General features: G+C 39.7%; 1 protein-coding gene across 4 annotated transcripts; it reads right to left on the bottom strand.

Annotated features, from left to right (window-relative positions):
• Positions 1-3,478: 3,478 nt before the first annotated feature.
• LOC145423289 (poly(rC)-binding protein 2-like) lies at positions 3,479-10,127 on the bottom strand. Of its 4 annotated transcripts, none has more exons than XM_080295574.1 (13): positions 9,929-10,127; positions 9,038-9,188; positions 8,680-8,703; positions 8,558-8,590; positions 8,321-8,437; positions 8,096-8,227; positions 7,856-7,984; positions 7,668-7,742; positions 7,429-7,470; positions 6,980-7,052; positions 6,839-6,894; positions 6,510-6,679; positions 3,479-5,416 (listed from the first exon to the last, which is right to left on the bottom strand). In XM_080295574.1, exons 2-13 carry the CDS (start codon positions 9,104-9,106, stop codon positions 5,380-5,382), a joined length of 957 nt encoding a protein of 318 aa, XP_080151700.1. In that variant the 5' UTR covers positions 9,107-9,188; positions 9,929-10,127; the 3' UTR covers positions 3,479-5,379. The 4 variants fall into 4 exon arrangements, with proteins under 4 accessions (XP_080151700.1, XP_080151699.1, XP_080151698.1 ...); XM_080295573.1 differs by having other exon boundaries at positions 7,411-7,470; positions 9,929-10,108; XM_080295572.1 differs by having other exon boundaries at positions 4,989-5,443.
• Positions 10,128-16,461: the final 6,334 nt, after the last annotated feature.

Here is a 16,461-nt window from a genome sequence, read left to right as displayed (position 1 = left end):
CCTCCTACTACTGAGTTTCAAATACACATATGACACACTCGAGGTTTTTATAGAGTTTCTAAAAATTTTTGATGGGGTGGGAGGTCTTTTGGTTCACTCGAAATGCACCTCTGCTATTGTATATACTCAGTTAACCAGCTTATTTAGTACATCGAGCTAAAATTCTTGCAAAGACTTCCTTGCAGCACTTTATGGGGTTTTTGTTGAAACTGTTTTCAAAGGCTGTGGATTCAAGTGGAATATCATTGTGGAGAATGTAATTTGTTTGTGGTGTGGGTAAACTATATTTCACTAAAGTTGTGCTTGTCATTTAGCCGGGGTGTATAAAATTATGTAGAAGCGTTTTGGAGGTACCGTCGCCACAAACTGACACAACCAGTTGAATCAGACCCTCCCTAAAACAGTTTTAATATAAACTCAACATTCTAACCTCCAGTAAGGTAGCATTTATTGCAGGACTGTTGCATAAGACTGCATTTGTTTTAGCTATTTGTTCTTAATAAACTGGCAACATATTACTGCTATACCATTTTATGACATTAGTGGTGCTAGCAATGTCTGCTTTTAACCATTTCAGCAGTTAAGTGCAGAAGAAATCCACTGTTTTAACACCAAACTGTAGCGCAATGAATGGAGTCGGACTAGTTTTAAAATGTAATTAGTTCAGACGAATCATTTTCTATTTCTACTTCTCAGTTGTTAAAGGCTTATATTCCACCTTTGGCAACATAACAGTTGGCCAGAGAGCTAGGTGTTCTTGTTAGCAGCTGATACCTTTGAAATGAGTTTTCTGGCCTTCTGCAGGTATTTCTTCTTCTGTGTTCACATGACTTGCTGAACCAGAATTAGAATGACTACGTGTGATAGTTTTCTTTGATGCTAACTAAAAGCGCGCCCTTGAGGTAGTGTCTTGTTTAAGTATAGGATTCTGCATTCAGGTCATACTGAATAAATCTTATATGTGCAGACATGCATGGAAAACTCCTGACGGTTGACCTAATGTGGAGTCATAAAGAGTTTGATTTAAGCCTGTTGGTGTGACTGCATGGTTTAGCACCAGAGGTGGGGATCGCACAGTATATTACCGTAAGATACAATCATGATACCAGTTGTATCGTGAAACATTCTGCAATACTTAATATGTTGCAAGACAATCATCTATGATACAGGATCATATCTGTGTAAATCAGAAAGAACTAAAGAAAAAAAATACCCCCTAAAAAATATCAATCATTCACTTGTTTTTAGTTTCTAATAATTAGCTTTATTACTTTAATAAAGTGTCCGTTTATTTGAGTAGCTATATGATTTGCTTTCCTCTTCTGTTATTTCTCCTAAGTTTCTTTTCATTCGATAAGCGGCATCATGAAGAGTCACGAAGGACTCCAGTGTGTCAAACGACTGAGCAAAATCCAGTTACAGCGCCTGCATATGTAATTTAAAAAAAAATGCTGATATTTGTGGCGTTCAAAACGGGCAAAAATCTCAGCTTTGTAGTGCTTCTAAAGTAGCTAATGTTGGATCACTAAATAAACTACAAATAGTAGCCCGATGTGTGCATGTTCTGTGTGACAGATCTCACTATTCATTAGGCGGTCCAACATGCTGGCTCACAAAGCAGCGCACTTAAAAATAAATAAATCATCCATTACACACGGTAGCTTCTTTCAAACTAGTTCATCTTTGTTTAGCGTTCTTTCATCAGGCATAGTTTGCACAATACTGTACTATACCCCATGGAGGTTTGGTGGCAAAGTGCACAAGAGATTATATTATGCATAGATATAAAGGAAAATAAATAGGACTTATCACATCAAAAATTTAATATTATTGTTTCAAATACTGGCAAATATATTTGTGACCCTTACAGATGTGACTTTTTTTTTTTGCCTCTTTAAAGAGAGCCCCCACCTAACTCGAACCCAGGACATTTGGTTCCAGTGAATCTTTGACTTGTAAGAGAAAGCAATTTGATTTGTTGCTTGATGTGTAAATGCAGCAGAAAACCGAAAAGCAGCAGCTCTCATCCACGAAACCTAAATAGACTGATTTGTGAAATCGGTGGAGTACCATGCAGTAATGAACCAAAAGGCCTCCGGTTGTTCAGGATGTTGGCAGGCTTCATAAAAACCTCATCTGTTCCTTTTACCCTTTAAGATTACTGCAGAAGTACCCAGATAAAGAATAGAGCACTTCTCTGTGATGGTTACTAGTAGAACAGTAAGTATCCTTTGGAGTTTGAATAGAAATGTTTTGTTTTTATACAGCATTGCACATTGTACTTGTAACATAGGAATTATATCAAAAGCAAAATATTATGAGCAACAATAAATAATGTATTGGTTACAAAAAACAAAGCTGGGTGTGATGTTTGTTTTGAAAGACAGGTCATGCTATAGCTACAGTTTGTGCTGTCGTTGCATCAAAGACTGCTCAACAAGAAATAAATGACTTTTCAATCTCTTTGAGCATGTCCAAAGTGTGCCCGTGTTAATTTATGACAAATTCGCTTGCTCGCCTCTGTACACCACAGTGCATTTTATATCATAATGTAGTATAGACTCGAGGGGTTTAACAAAAGTATTGACCTCAACATCAAGGTGAAGAAATTTTGCAAATGTGATAACTCAAGAAGGATGTCACCTAGCATTTTGAAACAGATACCATAGGTGCTTCTACTTGGGAGGCTGAGGGGAAGCACTGACCAGTATTTTCATGCAGTCTTTTATTTCAGTGCATGGGAAGAAGACCATCAACGGGCTGAAAGAAAACAAAACTAAAAAAAGAAGAATGGGCACAAACTTTAGCAGTCGTCAAATCAAATCAAATATTTGGTCAAGAAAAAAAAAAAAAAAAAAAATTGTCTTGAAAGAAAGAAAATTGGGCATTTATTAAGGCCTAAAATCAAGAGATCGCATTAAGGTGCAAAGCATTTGTTATACTCAAAAACAGCAAGGCCAGATTAGATTTAGCCAGAAAACTTCTAAAAGAGCAAACACTTTTGGATGGGAAAAAAACCCCCAAAAAACCCAAAACAAAAAAGTCTGAAATGAAACCAACTTGCACCAGAATGATGGGAAGAGAAACAGGTGGAGACAGTGTTATGGCAATGACATGAATGGCTCCCAGTGGAACCGGGTCACCAGCGGTTATTAATAATGTGACTGCTGACAGAAGTAGCAGGATGAATTCTGTAGCATACAGGGCTCCACTCTTTGCTCAGAACACAGCACGGTATACTTTGTGCAATGACTCAAAAGTAAAAACACCCACAAACATGGGTCAACTGAAGGTGGCTGTAATAAAGGCCTCTCAAGGCATGACACATTATTTGGTAATGCCCATGGGTTCTAGACTTCAGGCAGAAGTCCCCCCCCCCCCGATCCACCCCTTTTCCCTTTGATTGCCTTGTATTTTAAAAAAAGTCTCAATCCCCATGAGATGGTACCAAAAAGGAAAAAGAAGAACAAAAGGACTGTTTAAGCATTTCACATCTTTTATTTCTGCATTTCATTTCTTCAACAATTTAATTGCACCCAGATCTACAATATTTCGAAAACGTGCACAAAAACGTGAGTTTCTTCATCCTGCAAAGAATAATAAAAAATAAAATCTGACCCAGGCAAAAAAGATAGCAGGAAACTAGTGTTAATTCTATAATTCTCCTTCTAATTAATCATAATTTAATACCTCAGCATAATATACTTAAAGACCAATATGTCTTGTAGTTTTGCCCCTTGCAGCATTCCCCCTCCCTGCAGTTAAAAAAAATATTTCTCTATTTAAAACAAATATTTCAATGTTATTATCATCACCACCATGGTCTTAGTAATTTAAGAGAAAAGAATATATTTTCCTCTTATTTAAGCCCACTCCTCATAACCAAAGCCCACCCACCCTTATCAGAATCCAATACACAACAATGCTCAAAATCCCAGGGTCTGCACTACGAAGCAGGTTCAGCATACCTACGATGCCTTCTTACTGTCCGACTATAACAGACATCATGCCACGATATCAATGTGGTAAGTCAAAGCTTTTTCTGAATATAGCAATGAGCCACAAAATTCTTAACTATAATCCCCAAACAAATATGTGAGTTTCTGCAGCCAAAGCCGGTAAAAGCTTTGTGTAAATGAGTAAGATAGGCTCATTAATATCACTGCCCTATCATTAAGGCACGAGTAGATCTATCATTACAAATGTTTATTCCAATAAACTGATGTGTTCCTCAGACGTCATCTTATGGCAAATGAGACATTTTAGCATTTTTGTTTCAAGCTGCAAACCTGGTGGCATCAACAAGCCTTGGAAGCATGTAAAGCACAAACAGAAAAACATAATTCAAACCTGTATGTGCGCTGTACTCGTCAGAAAACGCTACTGAGGTTAGACCGTCTCAGAACACCCCTTACCTCATAAGATCCAGTCTACCCAAAGGTATCTTCTAAAACCAGTTAATTACTCAAAACCGATTGACCAGTTGATGCTTTTATATATGCTGATCTGTTACCTCATGCATGTGTGTGGTCCAAGTTATCACTGCAATGTGTCCCATTAAGGAACTGAACTACTGTGTAACCTTCAGATCCCAAGATTACCTGGCGTTATGACGCTAACCACAAATCCCGCTTCGTAGTGCAGGCCTCTGGTTCAAGAAATAAAACGGATGGAAATACAGGAATGACACAAAATAATTACTCAGCAAATTAGAGGTGAGACATGATGTAGCTTAAAAAAAATTCTCATCTGAACCCGCACTAGACAAGGGGTAAATTACCTTCGGACTAAAAGGTTTTCCCTGCATACACCTTCAGCTGAAGATCACTTAGACCCAGTGAGACCCGTTAAACCCACAATGCCTCATTCAGGAAGTACAGCCTCAAACAGAAGATGGCAAATACCAACAAATTCTACTCATTCGAGGAGCTGTGTATTAAATAAAAATAAATAGATATTTAAAAGGAAGGGAAAGAACAGTCCATCTATAATGTTATTGTGTGTTTTTTTTCTTCATTTTTACATTTTCTAAGAAAAATCTGACATAAGAAAAACATTATTTATGCCTTTTCAGATTTTTCTAAAATTTTACCTACAGTATATCAAGAAGATCATACAGATATACAGCAAAATAAGAGGGAAAAATACAACAGAAGGAGTCCTTAAAAACTATATGCAAAGGGAATTTAAAAACATAATAAATAAATAAAATACCAATATCATGATAATGGTGTAATTACAACTGAGTAGGTGTCTAACCAAAGCAGAGGAGAAAACAGTGAGTTTATAGTACTTGGTTTTTGCATTAAGTTCAATAAGGGACCTCTTGGTAAAAAGTAGGGGGAGGGGTTACGTTAGGTGCTGATGAAGATCTCCATGTCAGTTGGCTGCGAGTCCAGTAGCTTCAGATGACAGCCTGAGCAGACAACAGAAAAATCCAACACTGTTTAAAACAAACAAGTTAGATTATCAGTAACACATGTTGCTGTATCTGAAAACTAATAAAAAAAAAAAGTCTCAGACTTGTGGACAATCTGAGTGAGTGAAGATGGACGATTTCTGCTATCGTTTTACAGAAGGTCTTTTGACTGGCAGTTTGAGTTAAGCAGGATGAGATTTTTCCACAGAATACACTTGATTATCAAACTGCCCATCTATCAGGAAATCAACACCTGCTTCCAGCAAACTGATGTGCTATATGTCCTGATAATGAACTGTGTGACCCCACTTCTTACTTTTAAAAAAAAAAAAAAAAAAAAAAAAAAAAAATCACCCTGCATCTGTACAGCAAGCTTAGCTGCAGAATTCAAATACACTGCTGCTGGAGAATTGGGGGTGCGAAAAATGATTTTAGTTTACCAATTACAGCAGGATAATTGGACCGTTATTGGCTGATAAACTGAGGTAAACTATGTTATGTCACAATGTTCTTTGAAAACATAATAAACAGGAGCCACACTGGCTGCAAATAAAATGTTGGTCAGGCAAAAGCGAATCCATCAATAACTGTGTGGTAGTGATGGCAGTGATCAACCCAACTCTGCTACAGATTTTGTTTGTTTGTACATTTTAGACTACATACACTTATATCTCATTGGTTTGTGCACATAATGGACAAACAGCTGTTCGAATGGTAAAATCCTGTGTTTTTGGCCCGTTCTGTCAGCCCTAGATTCTAGTGGGACAGTGTCACAGCTGGAAGAGGGGGTAATGAAATTATTACGAGAGCTGTAGTAATGAAGTGACTGTTAAAAACTGCCAGTAGTCCAATTCTAATAAATCTTCGGTAACCTAATTAAACGAGAAGCACTCCTCGTCTTTCCTCTTATGTGAGGAATCCATTGCTTCTGATTGATACTAGTTGGTCAAGTGGACAAATGGTAGGAAAACTCAATCTCCATTTATGTGTTTCAAAACTGACCAGCTGCACAATGTCAGAATTTAAAAACAGACAGCGAGAGAGCGCCATCTTCTTTCCATTTTGCTCTAGCCTGTGGCTATTTTCTTACCGGGCATTGATCAGGTACTCAGCCAGGCTGATACTGGCGTGGGAGCCAGTAATGGTGACCTGTCTGTCAGTTGAGCCCTCCACAGGGTTGGCAATCTTGATCTGAGCCCCTGACATCTGACGGATCTCATTGATCTTTGCGCCCTGACGGCCGATGATACAGCCAATGAGCTGGGGAAGAAGAATTACGTGACACTATGTCAATACTTTCACTGCAATAAAATAAATAAAAATAAAAGGTTGCCAATTCAAACAAAATGAGCTACTCAGAAAATCAGCAAGTTTCTCTGTTAAGAAAAAAAAATTAAGGTCACATTAATTTTGACTTACATCGTTTGGAATGGTCAGCTCATGAGAGCCAGTTTGTGCAGAGGCATCCATCCCAGCTGAAAGAACACAAGAGTGAGTTGATTGCATGGATTACCAGAAACAGACAGCAATCAAATTCCTCCTCACAGGAAGTACACCTACCCTGGAAGCCCTGGTTGCTGTGTGCAATGGGGAAGGGGCTCTGCTGCATGGCCAGCTGGTGAAGTTTGGTGAGCTGTTGAAACAAAAAAAGAAAGATACGTAGAGCACAGACAGACAAGGATGTGTTAAGAAACACTGAAAATAAACTTTAAGACTGAAATGTTCTTTCCCTTGTGTAAGTGGTGGTTGTGATAATGAGTGGAAATCATGAAATTGTGAAATGAAAAATGGGATCAATGATTTTGCTTTAAGATATTTATGTTAGGATTTGAATCTATAATCTTTGGAACTGTTAAATGGATGTGCATCTCAAGCAGTGGTGGCTGTGGGAAGGGCAGCAGGGAAAAAAAAAAAAAAAAGTCAAGAGGGATGAAATAAAAAGGTGGTATGGCTTCCCCGGACCGAAGTTGCAAATATATTGGATCACTTACAGAGGGCCCCTCACTTACATCAGGCTGTGGAATGGCGTGCTGCCCTTGGACAGCGTAAGCCTGCAAGGAGAGAATAGCACTTAGGAGGGTGTGGCAGTGTGACATGGTGCACTCCAATATCCATCAGTCCTCTGTTCTTGCTACAAGGAGCAATGCCAGGCATGCTACTAGAATAGCATTTCCATAACTAAACTCTGTTAAAATAAAAGTGTTTAAAAAAAGAAGAAAAGAAAAAAAAAGTACTTTTATTACTTTACCTGACCACCTGCAAAGATGACAGGAGACCCTGAGGGTTTGGGTCTGTATGGGATGGTCACTCCTTTTGGTGGAGACTAGAAAAACAGAAATATTCACCTTTAACTATCAATAACTACGTAAAGTATCAGTGTCCAGAGCCCATTTACAAAATCATAAAAATCAGGATTACATTAAACAATGTTTGTACCTCAAGCATGACAATGCAGATCTGCTTGACACACTCAATAATGGACTGTGGAGTCCCTGCAACGGTGATGGCACGTTCTGTTGAGTTGGGTAACATGTCCCCTGCTACTTGTACCTGAGCTCCTGCAGACTACAAAGTCACAGCAAGAATTACAACACCGATCAGGGGAAAACAACAACAACAAACAAAACCCACAACAGGATCTGAAATTCATACAAGACTAAAATACAGCAGACAAACCTCTCTGATTTCTTTGATCTTGCAGCCACCTTTACCAATGAGTGAGCCGCACTGGCTGGCGGGTACAACGAGGCGCATGGTGACTGGTGGTTTGCTGGTGGCTGTACTGTTAGTCATCGAAGTGCTGATGTCCTGTAGGGGAAACGGATACAACAGGAGGCTTTAGAAAGTGGCACTTGTATAGCCGCTACGTCTTTAACGTAAGATACAACAAACAATTCTAACCTCCTCCAGTTTCTCTATGATCATGGAAAAGGCTTTAAAGATAGAGGTGGTAGGTCCCGCGAGAGTTATGATCCTCTCTGGGCAGTTCCCCTCTGAGATGTTGATACGTGCACCACTCTGCAAAGAGACAGGGAAAAAAAAAAAAAATTGAATCAGTTGCTTTGTTGTCATATGATGCATGAGTCACAGTAAATGTTGACATGTTCTTTCCTGATTGTTGGAAAAAGACAGACTTACCTCCTCTCTCATCTTTTTAACAGACTCTCCTTTCTGTAGATAAAGAATACAAAACAATATTTACAAAACACACCAAGGGACATGCCACAGTTAGCATCGTTCTGGCAGTAAAACCAGCTTACCTTGCCAATAATGCTTCCAACCTCCTACAGAAGATGACAACAAAAGTTTGTGTTAAAAAAATACTTTGCGGTTTTCTTTTTTTTACTACAGCTAGATTAATTTTAAGGAATAAATGCAGACTTTAAGATCCTTATAGAATCTAAACCTTATATCAGTGCTGGAATGTTGGGGTTTTTGCACACCTGAATCACATGCAAGCCTTTACAGCCATATAAATAGTTACAATAATCCCAAAAACCTGTGCTGACCTACTTTTTCACCCAACACACCAAAAACTGATCTGCAATCAATAAGGGGTTTGATAACAGCTTTTGATATCTTTTCAGTCTATCCATAGTTGCATGCAGTCACACTCACCTTCCCATGCATGAGAAGCCTGATGGTTAAGGTGACATTAAGTCCTCCTTCAACCAAACTGGAGTCCATTGCTGCAGCTGAATCCAACACACACTCGCACGCGCTCTCAACACTGGCCAACAAAGTGAGTCTTTGGTCACTGGCTGAACGTCTGCAACAGAGTGGAAAAATTAACAGTCAGAGACAAGCGTAGTTGGTGGAAAGTGTGAGGCCATCTGCTGTCAATGCAAATCAGTGAAGTGATGCGGGCAGTGCACATCTTGTAGACTTTAACGCCGTTTTCCAGCCACGTCGAAAGAAAGACGTTTCAGTTCGGTAATTGACATTAGACTGGCCCGAGTCCACTCATTCACTGTGCACAATGACCCACTGTCTCTCGGCGGTCGTGTCTATTTTCTGGCATTCTACAGCGGTGGCGACATCTCTTTAACTCTTGTAGTCAACACAAGCTGCTCAAAACAATCATTTAAAAAAATCACCGTAGCTTTAAATAAACTTCACAACCAAGCTAGCAAGAGAAAGCTAACAGCGTGACGTTATGGCATCAAATCCTGTTTGAAATGAGCATCCCAGCTAGTCACGCAAACGAGGGTAAGAGGAAGTTAGCTGCACCAAAACATTTTTCCACTCAAAACACTCGCTTTTAGCTACATGTACAGATTGAGTGCTAACAGATTTAACCATTCTATCTTAAAAAATATATAGCATTTCGAAACTAACTCCTGCTCCACCATCAAGCTAAAAATTACAAATCAGTGATTTTCCATCCAGCACGCTAGCGTTAGCATTCAGCAACTAGTCGGATCCCGCGGCCTACGAACCGCACCGAGTTATCCCTGTCCTTCACTCCTAGGGGAAAAACACACATATACACAAAGCTGGAAGACTTACCGGAACCGTCCCTGGAAGTGTGTTCAGGGGGTGGGTAGGGTGGCAAGGGTAGAAGGGGAGAGGTTCGGGAGGGAGTTTTAAAAGGATCTGGGGAAGAGGGAAGCGACGCCGCTTTTCGATCGGACTCCACTCTCCTCCTCTGCTTCGCACAAAAGACAAAACGCGTTCAACTCTGACCCCTTTAATGCCCCGCCCCCTCAACTAGGTCAGCCCCGCCCATTGACGTGATATTCACTCCGTACAGTACAAAACAAAAATATAACTAAATAAAACGAAAAAAGCAAAAAATTCTTTTATACTACATATTTTCCCAAACGCAACAAATACCATTTATTTATTTATTTATTTGTATACATTCACAATGTGTACATTTCTCATTCACAAATAAGTTCATATTGTTTCTGCCAAAATATCTATAAATTAATAACCAAAAGCAAAAATAATACTGAAAAAAAAACATAAATAAAAACTAAAAACTGTAGTAGTAGAAGATACTGGTAATATCTTTGCTAATATGGTAATTACTGGTAATTTATTTATCCCATATTTGGTAATTTCCCTTGTCACAGAGGTTGAAATACTACTAGTCCTACTAAATGTAATAATGACAACAATATAGGATTCATTTTCTCCTTCCTCTTTGCTTCGTCTCTCCCTTTAGTGAGATCGCCACAGTGGATCATCTCCTGCAACCTTATCCCTATCCCTAACATCCTCCTCTGTCACACCAACTGTCAAATGAAACCAAATTAACCAGGTAATTTAACCACATACTTATTTGCAATCCCTGGTTGTCATTCTTAGTAAGGAATTTGACCACTACTGTACTTGTTGAAACTTCGTCAGAATGCTGTAGGACTGGTTCTCAAAGTCTCTCTTCTGAAGGTGTGAACAACATTCTTCCACAAAATATTTTAGTGTTTGGGATTTTGATGATCAAGGCAGAGAGCTATGGGAGATCCAAAATCTCCAGCAGGGATTCAGCTGGACTGAGAAATTGTGAGTTTGAAGGCCACATCACATAATTACATGGTTTTTTATCTTTATTGATCTGCGCAGTGATATAAATGGCAAATATTTCCTTTACAGAAGAGGTTACTGTGGCATGTTTACATCGCAGCTCATTTTCATCAAATCTGATGAAAAAAAAAAAACCAAACCAGAGGAAAAGGTGATGTCTAACCCAGGGGTGGGCAACTCCAGGCCTCGAGGGCCGGTGTCCCTGCAGGTTTTAGATGTGTCCTTGAACCAACACAGCTGATTTAAATGTCTTTTTGTCAGCACCACCATTTCCAGCGATACAGTACCATCCTGTAAACTCTTGCTGCTATCATCCCTGAATCTTGTCTTCACCGGCTCCACCTGCTCTCTTCTGCACCTCTCTTGTGCACTGTGCATTGTTTTGGACAGAAGACCCCAGATATTTAAACTCATCGACCTACTATCTAACCTGCACCTGTCTCCCTCTCATTCACATAAATATTTTCTGTATTGTGTCTGCTGGCCTTCATTTGTCTTTATTGGCTCAGTTGAGGCAGATGTTGTCAACACCTGGCCAGTGCAAACTAACTGTAATGTGTGTATTCTAAATAGTGACTTATGGAGACAGACCCACGGGAGGTTTTGAAAGAGTCTTCGCAGTTGTCTGTAAATCCAACAGATGGCACAATAACACTGTGAACGTAGCTGGTGGCCGTTCTCTTCAAAGTCCTGCATCCATTCTGCCATTGCTCAAAAAATACTCATTCATAGCTCGATGAGTTGACCGAGGTGTCGTGACTGTACCACCTAAAAACGAGAAGCACTAAAATTAGCCATGTGAAAAAGGCATTTTGCCCAGTTAGAGATATAAAATGAGCAAAATTCCTTTGCGAAATGAGTCAGCACTCTAAATTTAAAAGAGGAGCTAGAAACTGCATGTTTTAGTTGCTGAATTATAAACATATCAACTAATAATTTATATTACTGCAGTGAATGTCTCACTACTTGACTCCAGCTGCAGTATTTCTATAAATTTCTTATTATGAAGAGAAGACTGCTAATAAATAGTGTGATTTGTATTTGCTGTGACAGATCATTAAGTGTCTTTAACAATCTGGGAATATATATGTATTCTTCGGCGTATCAGTCTGGTGTTTATACATATCTATCCTTTTACCTCTGATGATGTTTGAAAACCTGTCACAGTGGATTTGGCTGATACACCGCATATTTTCTTTTTCTGTTGTCATGCATACATAAGCAGAACAAATAAAAACCAAAACGTCATGAAATGTGAAGACTTGAAAGCCTGACCTCTTGACCTGAAAATAATGAACCCCAGTCATTCATATATATTTTTTTCTATACGCAGAATATGATTGATGACTTTCTGCTTCACGATGGATTGCCTTGTTTTCTGCAAGTCTGTTATTTGGTTGAGATGATTGATGGGATAAACAAGCATCTTAATTGTCTGCTAGTGTTTGTTTTGAATTAAAAAGAATACAATCAAAGGCACTGCTGTACAGTTAAATCCTCGCAGTTGTGATTCTTATTAAAGCAGAGTGCTATATATGGCCGGAAAGCAAAAGAGATAGATACAATGGAACAGTATAACCCTATAACCATGTGTTCATGGTCTGGTTGACAGAGTATTCTGCCTGAACTCACTCACCACATGTTCATTAATCTGGTGCACATCAGAGCACCCACAATACAATTAGTCAATGGACAGAATAGCTCGCTATTGTCTGTAACCAACTTTCTATTCTCCTCATTTGTAAATCTTTAATAAATCCAATTCTCTGATGTCCCACACAGTGTGGCTTACACCTTTGTGTTTACGTGCATGAGTCATGAATCATGTCTGGCTCAGTTTATTAGGTTCAAAATCGCTCTGCTGTCGATAGATTGCCCCCACGCTCGATGCAGTGGAGCTCTGCTACTCTAAAAAACAGTTTGTCTCAACGTTTCCTGTTTTTTTTTAATTTCAAAAATGAATCCAGGCAGTAGATGTTTGCTCTCGCTTTAAGAAGCCATCTGTAGTGCTGTCTGAATGGTGGCAGGCTTACAAGGCTGGTGGTGTTTTTAAATTAGAACCATGGCTGACCAGATTTACTCCTATCCAGAGATTACGACACGCTGGCTGCGAGTTAAACATCTGATGTAGGCAATAACCCCTGCAGAACACATTAACACTGTTTGGCTTTTCCTAAAGGGAAGGTAAAGGGTAACTTAAAAACCCATTAAGTGAAAGACATAAAACAACTGTTTTTGTGTGAGGACAAAAATGTGTTTAATTAGTGTAAAAATGCCTGTCTCTTTGATCTGAAGCACAATCACTGAGAGCCGGATTATACAGAGGAGAGGAGGTGCGAGCTCTTCAGCCTTTCCAATCAGCACATGGTCTCCCTGGCCTTTCATGTGTGTCTCCCCCGTCGAACAATTGCTTACATAATCATCTGCTTACTTTAATCTCTGCATCTTTCCCACAGTTTGTGCTCTTTTATACTTCTCTCACTTTTCTCTGTGGTACCCCCATCAAATTCAGTGCATCCTCCCATTGTACACAGTGTGTCTCCTTCAGTGCTTTTATCTGACATGCCCACTGGCACTCTCACTCTCTTGTCCCTCTTCCCTCCACTGGTGAGTGTTCATTGATTATTGTACATGAATTGTATGATGAAATGCCACTCGCCCACCCGGCATCCTCTCGTCAGTGGCCCCTGACATCCCACTGCCTGCGAGCGATCCAGACTATCTTTGCCTTTGTGTTTAATGATCTGAATGTTAGATTACCTTTCTCTGATATTCATACCTGGATTAATCTTTTTTAAAATGGCGTGTGTTTTAGTGGTGTGGCATATGTCAGTAGTACGCCTTCGACTTTTAGCAACTGCAAATATGGAATGCCAGTGCAATCTTTTACGGTGGAAAGTGATCGTTTACAGCGATAAAAAGGGAGACTAAATCCAATTTATTCTCTTCAGCTGTAAATTGTCTGCACATATTAAAGCAAATTATCTGGATTACAGTGTGAAACCTGATGACACACTCGAAGCCAGAGAGGCGAGTATCCAATTAGTCACCTAATTAGCAAGTGAATGTTGTTGTTATAAAAATTAAAGGTCTTGAAAAGAGAAGGAAAACAAAAACAGCGGAGACAAACCTGGCGTCTTTTGAATATGATACCATGATTTAACTGATAAAGCGAGGACACCTGTCTTTCCATTTTTGATTTGTGACATCTGACGCACACGGTGTGACTGTGTGATCAAGGCATTCATTTTTTGACAGAGCCGTAGGCGCGTTGTACAGATCTGTTAACTCACTAAACTGGAGATGCGGGGTTGCACAGTGGGGCTGAATTCTCTCTGCAGGGGTGTGAACGGATCCAAAAGCCTGAGCTTGTATGGTGACTGCAACGTCACTACCTTTCCACAGCCAAAGTTAGATGGCCCTGCAGGGTCACAGCAAGAGGTGACATGTGACCATGTAAACTGTCCAGTCAGGAAACAGAAAGGATGTAGAACAGCTGTGACTTCCCACTTTTATTTTAAGACAATCTTCCGCAAATAGGTTGCCCCTGCTGAGACAAATAATTGGCGTGATATCTTGGGGGCACGAGCATGAGGAGCAGTCTGCATTTTAATGCCAGTCCTCCACAGGAAGAGCCCAGCTATGCATGCCACTGGGCATGATCTGTGGACTCTGTACATTCAGGGAAACGCATACTGTACTATTGAAACTTAAGACAGACTATGGCTTTTAGGTGAGTACAACAAAGAAAAAAAGAAAAGAATGACAAACAAATTTTTATGTGGTGAAATGTTTGTTGTTCTACTTTAAATGCATTTAAAATTAAATAAACAAAATGTGCAGATCAGTTAAAGATATTGTATTTTACTTCTTTATGCTTCTCCAGTTCATTTGTATCTTTTTGAGCATTAAGAGTACAGTTGTCTATGATGTCCCAGTTAATATAAAACTCTGATGGCTGCTAAAAACATAGATCTTACGCATGGACATCAGCTACCTTTGTTTTATTAGTAATGGGATTCAGACCTGTGGACTCCACTATAAAAGCTTTGCATGATTCAGTTCAATTCAATTCAATTCAATTCAATTCAATTCAATTCAATTCAATTCAATTCAATTCAATTCAATTCAATTCAATTCAATTCAATTCAATTCAATTCAATTTATACAGTGCCAAATGACAACAACTCAAGGCCCTTTATATTGTAAGGTAGACCCTATAACAATACAACAGGAGAAAATGGCAACAATCAGACGACCCCCCTATGAGCAAGCACTTTGGTGACAAGGAAAAACTCCCTTTTAACAGGAGGACTCCAGCAGAACCACCCTCAGGGAGGGGCAGTCGTCTACCGCGACCGGTCGGGGTGAGGAGAGGAAGACAGAACAAAAGACATGCTGTGGAAGAGTTCCAGCGATTAATAATAATAATTAATAATTAATAAACCAATTCTGTTTACATTATACATGCTTCCCTTAGGCAGTATCATCAGAAGACATAGTGTACATATTTCTCCTGTTTTGGCTTCCCTTCATTGGCTTCCTGTTAAATCCAGAATTGAATTCAAAATCCTGCTCCTCACATTCAAGGTCTTAAATAATAAGGCCCCATCTTATCTTAATGACCTTGTAGTACCATATCACCCTATTAGAGCACTTCGCTCTCACACTGCAGGCTTACTTGTTGTTCCTAGAGTATTTGAAAGTAGAATGGGAGGGAGAGCCTTCAGTTTTCAGGCCCCTCTTCTGTGGAACCAGCTTCCAATTTGGATTCGGGAGACAGACACTATCTCTAGTTTTAAGATTAGGCTTAAAACTTTCCTTTTTGCTAAAGCATATAGTTAGGGCTGGACCAGGTGACCCTGAATCCTCCCTTAGTTATGCTGCAATAGACATAGGCTGCTGGTGGAGTACCATGATGCATTGGGTTTGTCCTTTTCAGTCACCTTTTTCACTCACTATGTGTTAATAGACCTCTCTGCATTGAATCATACTTGTTTTTAATCCCTGTCTCTCTTCCACAGCATGTCTTCTATCCTGTCTTCCTTCTCTCATCCCAACGGGTTGCAGCAGATGGCCCCGCCTCTCCCTGAGCCTGGTTCTGCTGGAGGTTTCTTCCTGTTAAAAGGGAGTTTTTCCTTCCCACTGTGGCCAAAGTGCTTGCTCAAAAGGGGTCATTTGATTGTTGGTTTGTTCTCAAAGCACCTTGAGGCGACTGTTGTTGTGATTTGGTGCTATATAAATAAAACTGAATTGTAAGTAAATAAAAATAATTCAGTGCAGAGAGCCTGGTTGCTGCTAGCAAACAGAAGCTTTGAAAAGTAAGTAAGTGGAGCATCTGTGCTCACAGCCAGGGCTGTGGGCTTGACATGACCGTGGGGCGACCGTGGTTCAGGGGGTTGGGAAGTTCATCTTGTAACCGGAAGGTTGCCGATTTGATCCCCTGTCTGTCCTGGTCGTTGTGACCTTGGGAAACCCTACAACAGTGGTTTGTGAATGTGAGAGTGAATGAA

The sequence above is a fragment of the Astatotilapia calliptera genome, chromosome 20 (assembly GCF_964374335.1).
Source record: "Astatotilapia calliptera chromosome 20, fAstCal68.1, whole genome shotgun sequence".
In the NCBI taxonomy this organism is placed as follows: domain Eukaryota; kingdom Metazoa; phylum Chordata; class Actinopteri; order Cichliformes; family Cichlidae; genus Astatotilapia; species Astatotilapia calliptera.
This window is presented reverse-complemented; position numbering and strand designations above follow the sequence as displayed.

Bases quoted from the DNA above. Each gene is read 5' to 3' on its own strand.
- LOC145423289 (XM_080295571.1), bottom strand. From the start codon at position 9,106: ATGGACTCCAGTTTGGTTGAAGGAGGACTTAATGTCACCTTAACCATC. The intron at 6,680-6,838 runs GTAAGTCAAAAT...CTTCTTCCCCAG, and splicing joins AGCTGACCATTCCAAACGAT to CTCATTGGCTGTATCATCGG. The intron at 5,444-6,509 runs GTAAGAAAATAG...TGTTTTAAACAG, and splicing joins GAGTACCTGATCAATGCCCG to TGTTGGATTTTTCTGTTGTC.